The sequence below is a fragment of the Astyanax mexicanus genome, chromosome 12, assembly GCF_023375975.1.
Source record: "Astyanax mexicanus isolate ESR-SI-001 chromosome 12, AstMex3_surface, whole genome shotgun sequence".
Taxonomy (NCBI): domain Eukaryota; kingdom Metazoa; phylum Chordata; class Actinopteri; order Characiformes; family Acestrorhamphidae; genus Astyanax; species Astyanax mexicanus.
In genome coordinates, this window is record NC_064419.1 from 3,903,430 (window position 1) to 3,917,501 (window position 14,072).

Genomic DNA, 14,072 nt, shown 5'->3' on the forward strand with positions numbered 1-14,072 from the left:
TGAAAAAAAAAACAATTCTAACCAATCTAACCAACGTTAAAACGTGAAAACCATAAATTAACTGTGATTAATCACATTTCTTGGAAAGCTGAGTCCAATTTCACTACTAACCACAGACAGGCCTGATTACTGCCAGACCTGTAGAATCAAGAAATAAAATCATTTAAATAGATCCTGTCTGACAAAATAAAGCAGATATAAGATCTCCTCAAAAAGCAGCACTTTATGCCCCGATCAGAAGAAATAATCAAAAACAGATGAAAAAAAAGTTAATGATCATCTAACAGTCTGGAAAAGATTATAAAGTCATTAAAAGTTTTGGACTCTAGCGGATCACAGTGAGCTCTATGATTCACAAATGGAGTAAATGTCAAACATGGTGGTGGTAGTGTGATGATCTAGGGCTGCATCAGGTCTTAAACAACTTACTATAAAAGAAATAACCATGATTTCTGCTGTCTAACAAAAAACAATCCTGAAGGAGAATATTCGTCTCTCAGTTTGTGACCTCAAGCTCAGGCGTACTTGGGTTCTGCAGCAGGACAATGACCCAGTGCATAGAAACAAGCCCACCTCTGAATGGCTTGAAAAAAATGAAAAAATAATTAATTACGGTTTTAAAGTAGTCAAGAGTGTGATGTCCTGGACAGCCTCCAGTGTGGCTAAATTAAAACTATTCTGTAAAGAAGAGAGGGACAAAATTCCTCCACAGAGATGTGAAAGACGTGTTGCCAGTTATTGCCAACACAACCAGGTTATTAGTTTTGGAGGGCAATTCATTTTTTCCAGGGCTAGGTTGGTTTGGATAGATTTTTTTTTTTTCATTAAATAAATAAATTATATGTTAAAAAAAATGCTTTTTTGTATTTTATAATTATATATTTAATAAAAAAGCAAAAAAAGCTAAATGTTTGCATGCCCCAATTCTACGTGCAGTGTATACACACATTCCAAACATTCCACTGTCTTACACAGAAGCACTAAGCATGTGTTTTGATCTCTAGTGTGTGTTTGGATTGATGGAAACTGTATGTATGTTATGACAGGCGAGCATAACTCTGTTAATATGGCCTGTCTGAGTCTGTGTGGATATGAAATATGATCTACTGTATGGATAATCCTGTGCATAGACAGCGTGTGTTATATTTAGGACTGGCTTCAGTTTGTTATTGGCAGTTATAGTGCCTGAGAGGTGCTGAAAGGCAGAGTGTGTGGCAGCAGGTCAGATTACGCTGTGATTTTACAGTTTGTACAGTTGAACTCACACACTTATACACACACACACACTTATATTCACGTATTGTATGACTGTGCTTCGGGAGATTTAATTACTTAATGGATTAAGTGGTTCTGCAATAAGCAAAATTAAGCCTACTTCTATTAAATATTACTTAATCCTCTCGAGACACTGTTGACCAACCTTGACCAACCCATTTGACCAACCCATTTGGCGTCATATGGAGACCCATATTATATCTGGAATATAATCAAGAGGAAGATGGATGATCACAAGCCATCAAACCACCAAACTGAACTGCTTGAATTTCTGCACCAGGAGTAAAGCAGCATAAAGTTATCCAAAAGCAGTGTGTAAGACTGGTGGAGGAAGAGAACATGATGCCAAGATGCATGAAAAAAACTCTGATTAAAAACCAGGGTTATTCCACCAAATATCGATTTCTGAACTCTTAAAACGTATATATAAATTTGAATTCTGAAAGCTCTGCATTTTGCTCAAACATAAACCTATAAATATCAAAATCAGAGAAACTGATTCAGACTGATTTTTTACTGAGCTGTATATATATAAAATGAAAAAAACAAACTACTGTCCCCATAGGAGGATATTGTTTTTTGCAATGCTGGCAGCACTCATATGTCTATTTTTTAAAGCCACCTGCTGTATACCAGATATAATATTATACCACTGTATGGCCTTATCCACCATGCTGCATGGTGGCAATCTTCTTATGGCCTAGACCATCTTTGTGGAGAGCAACAATTCTGTTCCTCACATCCTCTGAGAGTTCTTTGCCATGAGGTGCCATGTTGAATATCCAGTGACAAGTATGAGACAACTGTACCCAAAAATCAAATGTTTTCGACAAATTTTAACAATATTAGAAAGCTACAATTAAAATATATATACAGTATATATAAAATAACGAAAAATAAAGTATTGTCCCCATATAAGGGCATTGTTAGTTATTAGTTAGGACCCACTATTTGCATACACCAAGCAGGATATATATATATATATATATATATATATATATATATATATATATATATATATATATATATATATATATATATATATATATATATATATATGGACCTTATATTTGTATATGAACCCTTTTTGTGAGCTAATTTGTGACTCTCACAAGTGGAGACTCGTCAATATGACCATTCTTGTGAGGATATTTGATCCTCAGCTCAGCTTAATCTGCAGTGGCTCATGTTTCACTGTAATTTTAAACTTTCTCACACCTTCTGATCCTACAAGGTGTGAAGAGATTAGACAAACAAACACACACACACATGTACACACAAACACATGTACACAGAAGCATGCATGCTCACAATGTTGCACTATAGTATGTAGGGCCCACCTGCTTGTATATATGTGCATGTGCACGTATTGAAGCCAAGATACACACCAACACAGAACCATCAACACAAAATAAAGCTGATTAGCTGTACACTGCATGTTTTTTTATTATGTTGTGTGATTTGACTATAAGTGTGTGTGTTCACAGTTTGTAGAAGTGGAGGGTCAGATCACCTCACTGGTGGACCTGTACCCATCCCTCCTAAGGAAGGGATACCGGAGAGAGATCTTCATCGCTGTCATCTGTGTCATCAGTTACCTGCTGGGACTCACTATGGTCACTAAAGTAAGAACCTGTTATGTGTTTTTGTGTACATGTATATTTTAGATTCTTCAAAGTAGCACCGGTTGCTTAGATGAAAGCTTTGCACATATTGACATTAATTGAAATTGATCAACTGATTTACCGCAGACAGTAGATACAGATCCCTCCCTCAGAAGAAGTCTAATGGATAGTTCTGCTAAGTACTATCTGAGATTTTAAATCAAAATGAAAGAAATGGTGGGGGTGACATGGAAGCAATAATCCTAGGGCAGTTCTATGCATGTTTCCATATTGTGACATCACAGTAAGGAAGAAATCCAAACGGCTCATAAAAGCATACAGTTCTGGACAAAAAAAAAAACAAAATAAGAGACCTCTTAAATATGATGAGTTTCTTTGATTTTACCAAATTGAAAACCTCTGGAATATAATCAAGAGGAAGATGGATGATCACAAGCCATCAAACCACCAAACTGAACTGCTTGAATTTTTGCACCAGGAGTAAAGCAGCATAAAGTTATCCAAAAGCAGTGTGTAAGACTGGTGGAGGAGAACATGATGCCAAGATGCATGAAAACTGTGATTAAAAACCACCAGGGTTGTTCCACCAAATATTGATTTCTGAACTTTTTTTTTTTTATTAAACTTTCTCTCTCTCTCTCTCTTTCTCTCTCTCTTTCTCTCTCTCTGTGTTTCAGGGTGGCATGTATGTGTTCCAGTTGTTTGATTACTATGCAGCCAGCGGTGTGTGCCTTCTCTGGGTTGCATTCTTTGAATGTGTGGCAGTAGCCTGGGTTTATGGTGAGTCCACACACACACACACACACACACACATGTCCATCACTCTACAGGCCATGTGTGTGTGATAGCACAACAGTCAGAGCACAGTGTGTCCAGCATTTATGTTTGTGTGGGAGATGTAATTGAACCAACAGTTACTCATCTTGATAATGCACTCAGAACAGCACAAACACACACACACACACATACACACACACAAATACACACACACATCAATCACTGGGGCTGGCAGCACATGTGAATGTGACCTTCTCATTGAAGAACCATGAAATTGAAGAGTCTTTTGTCTATACAAACACGCACACACACACACACAAACACACACAAGCACACACACACTCTAAATTGTATTCCTGGTATTGTAACTGTCAGTGTTGTGGTTTATAAACTCTGTTTGCTGCATAAACACTTCATTCATGTGGGCGTTCTCTACCTTTATACTTCAGGCTGTGCTCTCTCTCTCTATCTCTCACTCTCTCTTTTTCTCACACATTCTATCTATCTATCTATCTATCTATCTATCTATCTATCTATCTATCTATCTATCTATCTATCTATCTATCTATCTATCTATCTATCTATCTATCTATCTATCCCTCTTGCTTGTCTACTTCTTTATCATTATATTATGTCTATTATGTATCCATCTCCCCATTATCTTTCTTTCTTTCTCTCAATATTACTTTTTTCTCTATCACTTTTCCTCAATCTCTTCCTTTTTACAAGTTCACTCCCTCTTCCATTATCTCTCTTTTTTGTTCTCTCTTTCTCATTCTATTCTTCCTGCTTGTCCTCACTCACTTTGTCTATCTCTGTTTTTTTATTACTCTTCATCTTCTTTATTCTCTCATACTCTGTTTTATCTTTTTCTTACTCTCAATCATTCCATACTCTCTCTATCCTGCTTTCTCTCTCTCTCTCTCTCTCTCTCTCTCTCTCTCTCTCTCTCTTTTTCTCACATTCTATCTATCCCTCTTGCTTGTCCCTTTCTTTCTTTTTTCTTTCTCTAATTCTTTATCATTATGTCTGTACCCATCTCCCCATCATCTTTCTTTCTCTCAATATCATTTTTTTCTCTATCTATCACTCTTCCTCAATCTCCACTTCTTCCACTATCTCTCTTTTTTGTTCTCTCTTTCTCATTCTGTCCTTCCTGCTTGTCCTCACTCACTTTGTCTCTTTGTTTTTTTTCTTACTCTTCATCTTTTTTATTCTCTCATACTCTGTTTTATCTTTTTCTTACTCTCCATCATTCCATCATCTTATCATCTCACTTGTGCTCTCTCTATCCTGCTTTCTCTCTCTCTCTCTCTCTCTCTCTCTCTCTCTCTCTCTCTCTCTCTCTCTCTCTCTCTCTCTCTCTCTCTCTCTCTATGTTAATAGTGACCTATAAAGCCCTCTTATATAATCATGGTTTGTCCTCTCCTGCAGGATCTGCTCTGTAATGAGGGTGGTGATATTTTAGTCATGTGTTTCTGAATTATTTTAATATAAACGCTTCATATGACGATATTTTGAGATATTTTGTTCACCACACAATGGTTAAATATGGCTGTTAAAGGTTAATATAATCAAGATTATTTATAATAGAATAGAAATCGATTTCTATTAATATAATAGATTATTTTTTCTTACTCTCTTTAACCCTTGTGTGGTGTTCATATTTTTGTTACTGGTTTACTTTGTTATTTGTATTTAATTCAGCAAAATTAAGCAATTTTACATTAAAATGCTTTACACATGCTTGCTTCACCTAAATTGCAAGCAATATAAACAGCTTACATGGTTAATATTTGCCCTTTACCTTTCTTATGTTACATTTCTTTCAAAAAGTGCTACTCTTTTTTTTATTAGTTTTTTAGTAAAATGTAAAGGAAAATGAATTTAACTCAAGATATGAGTAGAAAAATTGGCTCAAAAAATGAGCCAATGCCAATGAGTTTGAGTTAAAAAAAAATCTTTTTAGTATCATTTGATGAAAAATGAAAACTAACACACAAGGGTTAAAGATTTTAATGTGTCATTTGACTTCGGGTGCTTAAAGTGTTGCATAAGACTGTAACTAAATACTGTAAAAAATATTAATAGCTGTGGCAAAAGGACTGAATGAAACATCTTAAGGAGTTTGTCTTAGTATTTTAGTCCTTATATGCATGTATATCTGTCTTGTCTTTTATTTTGGCAGAAGAAATACAGTCTTTTTTAATTCTAATAAATATAGTGAGGCTGGAAAAGGGTCATGTAGACATGAATTATGAATTATTACATTACATAAAAACCCACACAAATCTAACAGAGGACCCTTAGTGAAAAAAAAAATAAATGAAGAAAACAGGAAGTGGGCTTTTTTTTAAACACAATGAAAAATGTGTATATATGTTTGTGTGTGTGATCATATGCAGGCGCTGATAATTTCTACGATGCTATTGAGGACATGATCGGCTACAGACCAAACGGTTGGATGAAGTGGAGCTGGACGCTGATCACGCCTGTCCTGTGTGTGGTAAGTACACACGTGTGTGTGTGCGTGTGTGTGTGTGTGTGTGTGTATAGGCTAATGTTTATAGATGAGTGTGCTATATAGTTGTGTATACATTAAGTCCAGTCATGATAACATCTCTCTGTTTCCTCTTCCAGGGTTGTTTTGTTTTCTCATTGGTGAAATATAAGCCCCTCACCTACAACAAGGTGTACGAATATCCTGATTGGTCGATTGGAGTGGGTTGGTCCCTGGCGTTGGCCTCCATGATCTGCATCCCCATGGTGGTCGTCATCAAAATTATTCAGTCGGACGGCTCACTGATCGAGGTGAATAATCTGTCATGTTCACAGGTTCAATCTGTCAACACTTATAATAATATAAATTATTACTTATTATAAAACGAGTGTGCATTGTGTGTACATTTGCATATCTAAAGTCCCTCACATTTTTTTTTACATATTTTACTATAGCTTTGGATGAGATAACACTGAAGATATGACACTTTGTTACAATCTACATTGTACAGCTTGTAAAATAGTGTAAATTTTGCTGTGCCCTTAAAATAACTCAACACCACACCATAAAAAAGGCAAAATTGTGGATATTTTGTATCGTCACTATTATTTTCCAGCACTGTCTTCACTTCACATTTGGGCAATGGAGTTCACTAGAGCTTCACGGGTTGCCACTGAAATCCTATTCCACTTTTCCAAGACAACATCCGAGAGCTAGTGACTCTTAGAGACCTCGTGCTTTTCTCACCAATCTGTTTGCGTGCTTTTTTGTGCATCAGCTTTAGAAGAGGCTTTCCTCTAGGACAGTGCCATGCGGACAGAGTTGATCGCACTGTGATCTCCCACTTCTTTAAGCTCTGCAGCAATGCTGGCAGTACTCATGCGTCTATTTGTCTATTTTTTTAAAGCCAACCTCTGGATATTACGCTGAACATGCTGACTTAACTTCTTTGGTGGGTTATTTGGTGGCATTTTTACTTAGGGGTGTGCTTTTTGTACTTTTCTTGGCAGCAGTTTAGGTATTAATAGTAGTGTTTTTAGTTATTTTGAGGGCACAGCAAATTTACACTGTAGTGAAGTCAGTGTATGACATTGTAACAAAATATCATATCTTCAGTATTGTCCCACGAATGTGAAAGGGTGTACTTACTTTAATGAGATATTGTATGTCAGCAACGTGTGTTAGTGGCTGAAGTAGCTTATTTAATAATTACATAAAAAAGAGAAAGACAGAAAAGGCTTTTTAAAGTGGGTTCTTACTGATTTTGTAATATTTTACAGTAAAATATTTAATAATTTAATACAAGAATAGTAGCATAGTGTGTGTTGTGTGGGATACGACTGAATTGGTCAAATACAGCAGTGCTGCTGGAGTTTTTAAACTGGAAAAAAGAAAGGAAAAAGTATTAACTGCTGCATTTTTCCTCATACAGCGGATCAAGGCTGTGGCCGCCCCGGTGAAAGGAGGTGCCAGCTCCCGTCCCAAAGAGTACAGCCTGAAGAACAGCGAGCTGCTCCACCCACTCGACCCCAACGGCACCTACGCCCTTAGCAAACACACCCACACCATCGTAGAAACTACAATGTGAGACTCTCTATGAGAGATCCCTATTACCTTTCCCCTCCCTCCTCCTCCCTCCGTCCCCTTCTCTCCTCCTATTCCCATTCCCTTTATACTCCCGCCCCCCCTGTAGCCCCGCCCCCCACCTCTGACCTCCGACCTCCAGCTAGACTGCCCCCTGTTTCTCTGCACTAGTATATTCTAGTTGTATTTTTACAAAAAGAGGTTAACAACTCTTATAATAATAACAACATCCTTTTATTCTCGCTGTTTAGAACTTTTATTATTCTCATTACTGTCGTGGTTTTATTATTGCTGTTATTAGAATATTTTATTATCACTGTAATCATTGATATTAACGTTAACACTAACGTGTTTGTGGAGGCCGGAATAAGCTTTGCCGTCAATCTTTGCACAGGCGGAGAGAGAGAAAGAGAGAAAGAGAGAAAGAAAGAGAGAGAGAGAGACAGATGGAAATTGTGGATGTATTTTAGGAGTGTTTGAAGCTGAGCCTTGTTTTTAAGAAAATAACAGAAAAAAAAACACAAAGCAGTGAACTAAATATGTGACATTTCTAGGTAGCTATAATATAAGTGGGTGTGTAAGTGACTGTGGCAGTACCCTTGTTGTAAAGACATTGTTCTCTGTCTTGATTAATCTGAATGTACCTCCGCTTTGCGTGGAAGCTGTGCACTGCTTACACACACACACACACACAACACAATACAACACAATACAACACAATACAACAAAAAACACACACAGATACAGTGGCTTGCAAAAGTGTTCAACTTTGTATTGAACTTTTCCATATTTTGGCATCTTACAACCACAAACTTGAAATAAATAAAATACAAAATGTATTATATTGAGATTTGAAGTGATAGACAAACACAAAGTATTGCAAAAGTGTTAAGTGTTTTCAAAACTTTTATCAAATGAAAATCCGAAAAGTGTGACGTGCAAAAGTATTCAGCCCCTCTATATCAATACTTAGTGGAACCACCATTCGCTGCAATTACAACTGTAAGTGCTTTGGGGTTTGTCTCTACCAGCTTTACCAGCATCTAGAGACTGTAGAGATTTCTGCCCATTCTTCTTTATAAAACAACTCATGATGATGCCGCCGCCACCATGTTTCACAGTGGGGATGCTGTGTTCAGGGTGATGAGCAGCGTTACTCTTTCTCCCCATATAGCGCTGCTTTGCATTCAGGCCAAAAAAGTTCAACATTGGTGTCATCTGGCCACAGCACCTTAAACCTTAAACATGTTTGCTGCAACTGCAAACAGCAATTCTCTCTGCAGCTCCTCCAGAGTGACCATGGGCCTCTTGGCTGCTTCTCTGACCAGTGCTCTCCTTGCTCGATCTGTCAGTTTAGGGGGATCATGGTCATGTCTTGGTAGGTTTTTTTGCAGGTTTAAAATACTTTTTCTATTATTGGATGATGGATTAAACAGTGCTGCTTGGGAAGCTCAAAGCTTGGGATTTAAACTTCTTCTCCACAACTTCATCTCTAACCTGTCTGGTGAGTTTCTTGGTCTTCATGATGCTGTTTGTTCACTAGTGTTCTCTAACAAACCACTGAGATCTTCACAGAACAGCTGTTTATATTTATACTGAGACTAAATTACACACAGCTGGACTCTTTTAATTAAATTAACTAATTAAGTGACTTCTAAATAAAATTGCACTGGATTTTATTTAAGGGTTTTAGAGTAAAGGGGGCTGAATACTTTTGTTTATGTTTCATTGTCGTTCCACTTCACACTTATAATAATAATAATACTTTTTGTTTGTGAATCACTTAAAATCTCAAAAAAAAAAGGTTTAAGTTTGTGGCAGTAAGGTGACAAAATGTGGACAAAAAAAAAAACAATTCAAGGGGTATGAATACTTTTGCAAGCCACTGTATGCACAAACACTCAACACACACACACACACAGATGCGTTTGCTTGCTTGGAGAGAGGTAAATCCGTGTGTGCCCATGTTCTCAGTACTGTGCCCTTTTTAAACTCTCCTCGTAACCTAGTGATCACTGCCAGACCAGCTGTACGCACACACTAATACACACATATATACACACACACATATATACACACACACATACACACACACACATACATATCCAGCATATATCCAGCCATCAGATTACTCGAATACTGTAGGCAGCTGTGCTTTGATATGCTAAGTATCATTCTCCGCTCCTCTCATTTAAAGAGAGGAGTTTAAATCTGATTTTCTTCTTTTAATAAATAAATAAAACAGTGTTGCCAGACCCACCCTTTTTCTGCGCATACTCCAGAATCCATACAGCCCATTCATATCCATTACATCCATTACTGGCTTTCAAAAGCCAGTGGAAACCCAATGGAATCCCAATGGAATCTGTTTCATCTGTATGGTCACTGTACTATTCATCATATACTGTATTTATTATGGATAAAAAAATATACATTTTTAGTACATTTTGGACTATATAAAATTATAGCTTCTAATTTCTAGATCAGTTCTTTTTTCTTTATTATATCTCCAGGGGTCTAGAGGTCGATATCTCTGACATTTCTTGCGATTTAATTCAATTATTCACAATTTTTGTAGATATCATGAAATCACAAATGTTGCCACAATTTTTTATGGATGTGATTTTTGATTTGATTTTACAAATTACAAAAAAAATAGCACAGACTAGTATGAATTTGTCTATAGTTCATTTGGAATGTTTTGGCACCACCAAAAGTTTTTAATTGTTTAATAATAATAATAATTTGCTACGCCATACAAAAAACTCAACAATTTTACAACAATTTGTTCAGGTTTGTTTTTTTATATAATTTTTTTTAAAATATTTAATATTTAATTTGGCCAAATGTGAAATTTCTTCACAGTTTGTTTAGATTTAAATATTTAGATACAATCTACAAATGACCAAATTTTAAATTTAACTACAGTTTATTTGAATTTGATTACTTAAATGATTGATTACTTCAATTAAAACATCATTGATATTAGCGTTAACTCTAACGTGTTTGTGGAGTCTGAAATAAGCTTTACCATCAATCTCTGCGCAGATGGAGAAATAAAAAGAAAGAGAAAAGAGATGGAAATTGATATTTAGTAGTGTTTGAAACTGAGCCTTGTTTTTAGGAAAAAAATAACAAATAAACACTTGAACTGAATATTTTGATTTGGTTATTTTGATATAATTTTAAAAATATATAATTTAGCAAAATGTTGTAAAATTTCACCACAGTTTGTTTAGATTTAAGTATTTAAATACAATTTACAAAAGACCAAATTTCAAACTGAACTACAGTTTAATTGAATTTGATAACTTAAATTTTTAAAAAATCTTGATATTTACATGAATTCCCAGTACATTTTGTAATGTACACTTTTTCATATAGTGGTTATATTCTATTGTATTTTATTTGTACAGGTTTGTGATAGAAATTATTATACAATACTGAAAACTTCTCAGTTTTTTTTTTTTTTTTACATGGATTTACATGGCCAAAAGTGGAAAACTTTTTTTTAAACCTGTATAATTATACTTTAATTCTGCCGTTTACACCCCTACACCCCTACACTCCACTCCACTGCACCATATTTCTACATAAGCCTTTAAACACCTTCACCTTTACACCTCAGTAGCCTGCAGAATAGCTTTACCACACCTCACACACTCCACCCACCTCCACCCACCTCCACCCGCCTCCACTCTGAGGTCACTGCTCCACACTGAAACAAGGGTTTGCTCACTTTCATTTTCATTTTTCTCAAATGACGTTTGCCTTTTGTATTAACCATTTTATACTGTACATGATGTGACTGTCAGTGATTTGCTTATATTTTTCTGAATTTATTCAGAAATATATATCCAAATATTGATTTCCATCAGCCTAAATGCAACTTTGCTGTGTGCAATATTTGTTTAAAAAAAAGAATAAAAAATGACAAAAGTGGCTTTATTATCATTTCAGCTTGAAAATGTAATAAAATCAAATGGTGAAACTCAAGATAACAAAATGTCCATTCACACAGTTTAATGTATGGTAACTGAATTTGATTCAACAATCCAAAAAATCTTGTGTAACCAAAGTAGCTTTGTTATAAACTCAGTCCTTTTGAGATGCATATTGCATCATCTAGATCCAAAATAAAGTTTTTTTCCTCTTGGTACAAGTGTCCCTGTGTATTTTTTTTTTTAAAGACAATGGAAGTATACTTCAGAGCATTAAAATATGTATATTTATTTATTCAATATACTTTATGAAAATACATAGAAAATATACTTTTACTCTCTGTATTTCCTTAAAATGTGTTTTTAAGCAACATGATTCAAATTAAACTTTGAAGTGTTGATAGAAAATATATATAGTGGCATTAACTACTTCTAAAAATGCACTTTATATATTTTTTCCCCCAGTAGCATTAAGGTGTACACAATAGTGCAAAGTACATTTACAATATTTCTGCTTTCATGTCTTTGATATTATTTTACAATATAGAAAATAATTTTAAATTATTTAAATAAAAAGAACATCATTGAATGAGAAGTTAGTAATTGTATATACAGCTCTGGAAAAAAAACCCCAAAAATATCTCTGATTTTGCTATTTATAGGTTTATGTTCAAGTAAAATTAACATTGCTTTTTTATTATATGAACTACAGACAATATTTCTCCCAAATTCCAAATAAAAATATTGTCATTTAGAGCATTTATTTGCAGAAAATGAGAAACGACTAAAATAACAAAAAAGATGCAGAGCTTTCAGACCTCAAATAATGCAAAGTTTTCATATTTTTTCATATAGTTTTAATAGTTCAGAAATCAATATTTGGTGGAATAACCCTCATCTTGCCATGTTCTCCTCCACCAGTCTTACACACTGCTTTTGGATAACTTTATGCTCCTTTACTCCTGGTGCAAAAATTCAAGCAGTTCAGTTTGGTGGTTTGATGGCTTGTGACCATCCATCTAACTGTTGATTATATTCCAGATGTTTTCAATATATATATATATATTACCAGAGCTGTTTACCTGTCTCTTAAAATACTTTTTTTTTAATTACAGCCACAATAACAAAGATAAGTGCAAGTCTTTAAAACGCTGGAAAACTCTCTGTTTATGCAGCTCAGAGCAGAATAAAGTAGACGTCTCTGTGAGTCATATATAAATGAGTCAGCTTCAACAAAACAAGGCGACGAGCTGAAGCTCAGAGGTGCTGTAAACAAGCTCCTCCCCCTGTCTGCTGCCTGATACACAGCTTTCACTAACACACACTACTAGCCTCTTATTTACATTTACAGCATTTAGCTAAAACTTTTATCTAAAGTGAGTTACAAGGTTATTTCTATTACAGAGGTGGATCAATGTAGTGTTAGGAGTCTTGCCCATGGACTCTTATTGGTTTAGAGCAGCATATTCACTCACCCAGACCAGGAATTGAACCCCAGTCTCACACAGGAAGTGGTAGGGTTGCCACCCGTTCGGAAAAATACAGAATAATATCTTGTATTTGGCAATTAAATGTTGCATTCCGTATTGAACCAATATGTGAAGCGATTTGTTATTTAAACTTCCATATCATTGCTGTCTAAAAAAAAAAAAAGTATCTCCATTTTTGTCGATTTTTAGTTTATTACATAATTTGAAATTTTAACTCAAAAACTGCTCCTTACACTATTTTCAAAATTTCTTGATGAACAGAACAATAAAAAATACTTTAAAAAGGCCTGAAATAAACTCTTTTACATTGACTTCTGCTGAAAGTTTAGAACTTTTTTTCTCTCTCCTGTAAAGCTGCTGTTTTGGAGATACCTGTTTTTCATTGGACAGCAACGATATACAGGGGTTGGACAATGAAACTGAAACACCTGTAATTTTAGTGTGGGATTTAAGCTTTCATGGCTAAATTGGAGCAGCCTGGTGGTCAATCTTCATTAATTGTACATTATTGCACCAGTAAGAGCAGTAAGAGTGTGAAGGTTCAATTAGCAGGGTAAGAGCACAGTTCTGCTCAAAATATTGCAATGCACACAACATTATGAGAGACATACCAGAGTTCAAACGAGGACAAATTGTTGGTGCACGTCTTGCTGGAGCATCTGTGACCAAGACAGCATGTCTTTATGATGCATCAAGAGCCACGGTATCCAGGGTAATGTCAGCATGTCACCACCAAGAAGGATCAACCACATCCAACAGGATTAACTGTGGACGCTGTAAGAGGAAGTTGTCTGAAAGGGATGTTCGGGTGCTAACCCGGATTGTATCCAAAAAAACATAAAACCACGGCTGATCAAATCACGGCAGAATTCAATGTGCA

General features: G+C 35.5%; 1 protein-coding gene across 2 annotated transcripts in view; it reads left to right on the forward strand.

Annotated features, from left to right (window-relative positions):
- slc6a6a (solute carrier family 6 member 6a) overlaps nucleotides 1-9,616 on the forward strand; it is a 36,918-nt gene extending 27,302 nt beyond the window's left edge. For both annotated transcript variants that reach the window (XM_022670871.2, XM_022670872.2), the window contains 5 exons: nucleotides 2,763-2,900; nucleotides 3,578-3,680; nucleotides 6,083-6,183; nucleotides 6,318-6,488; nucleotides 7,610-9,616. In XM_022670871.2, coding sequence (XP_022526592.2) covers nucleotides 2,763-2,900; nucleotides 3,578-3,680; nucleotides 6,083-6,183; nucleotides 6,318-6,488; nucleotides 7,610-7,765 — 669 coding nt within the window. In that variant the 3' untranslated portion in view covers nucleotides 7,766-9,616. The remainder of the gene's footprint in view (nucleotides 1-2,762; nucleotides 2,901-3,577; nucleotides 3,681-6,082; nucleotides 6,184-6,317; nucleotides 6,489-7,609) is intronic.
- Nucleotides 9,617-14,072: the final 4,456 nt, after the last annotated feature.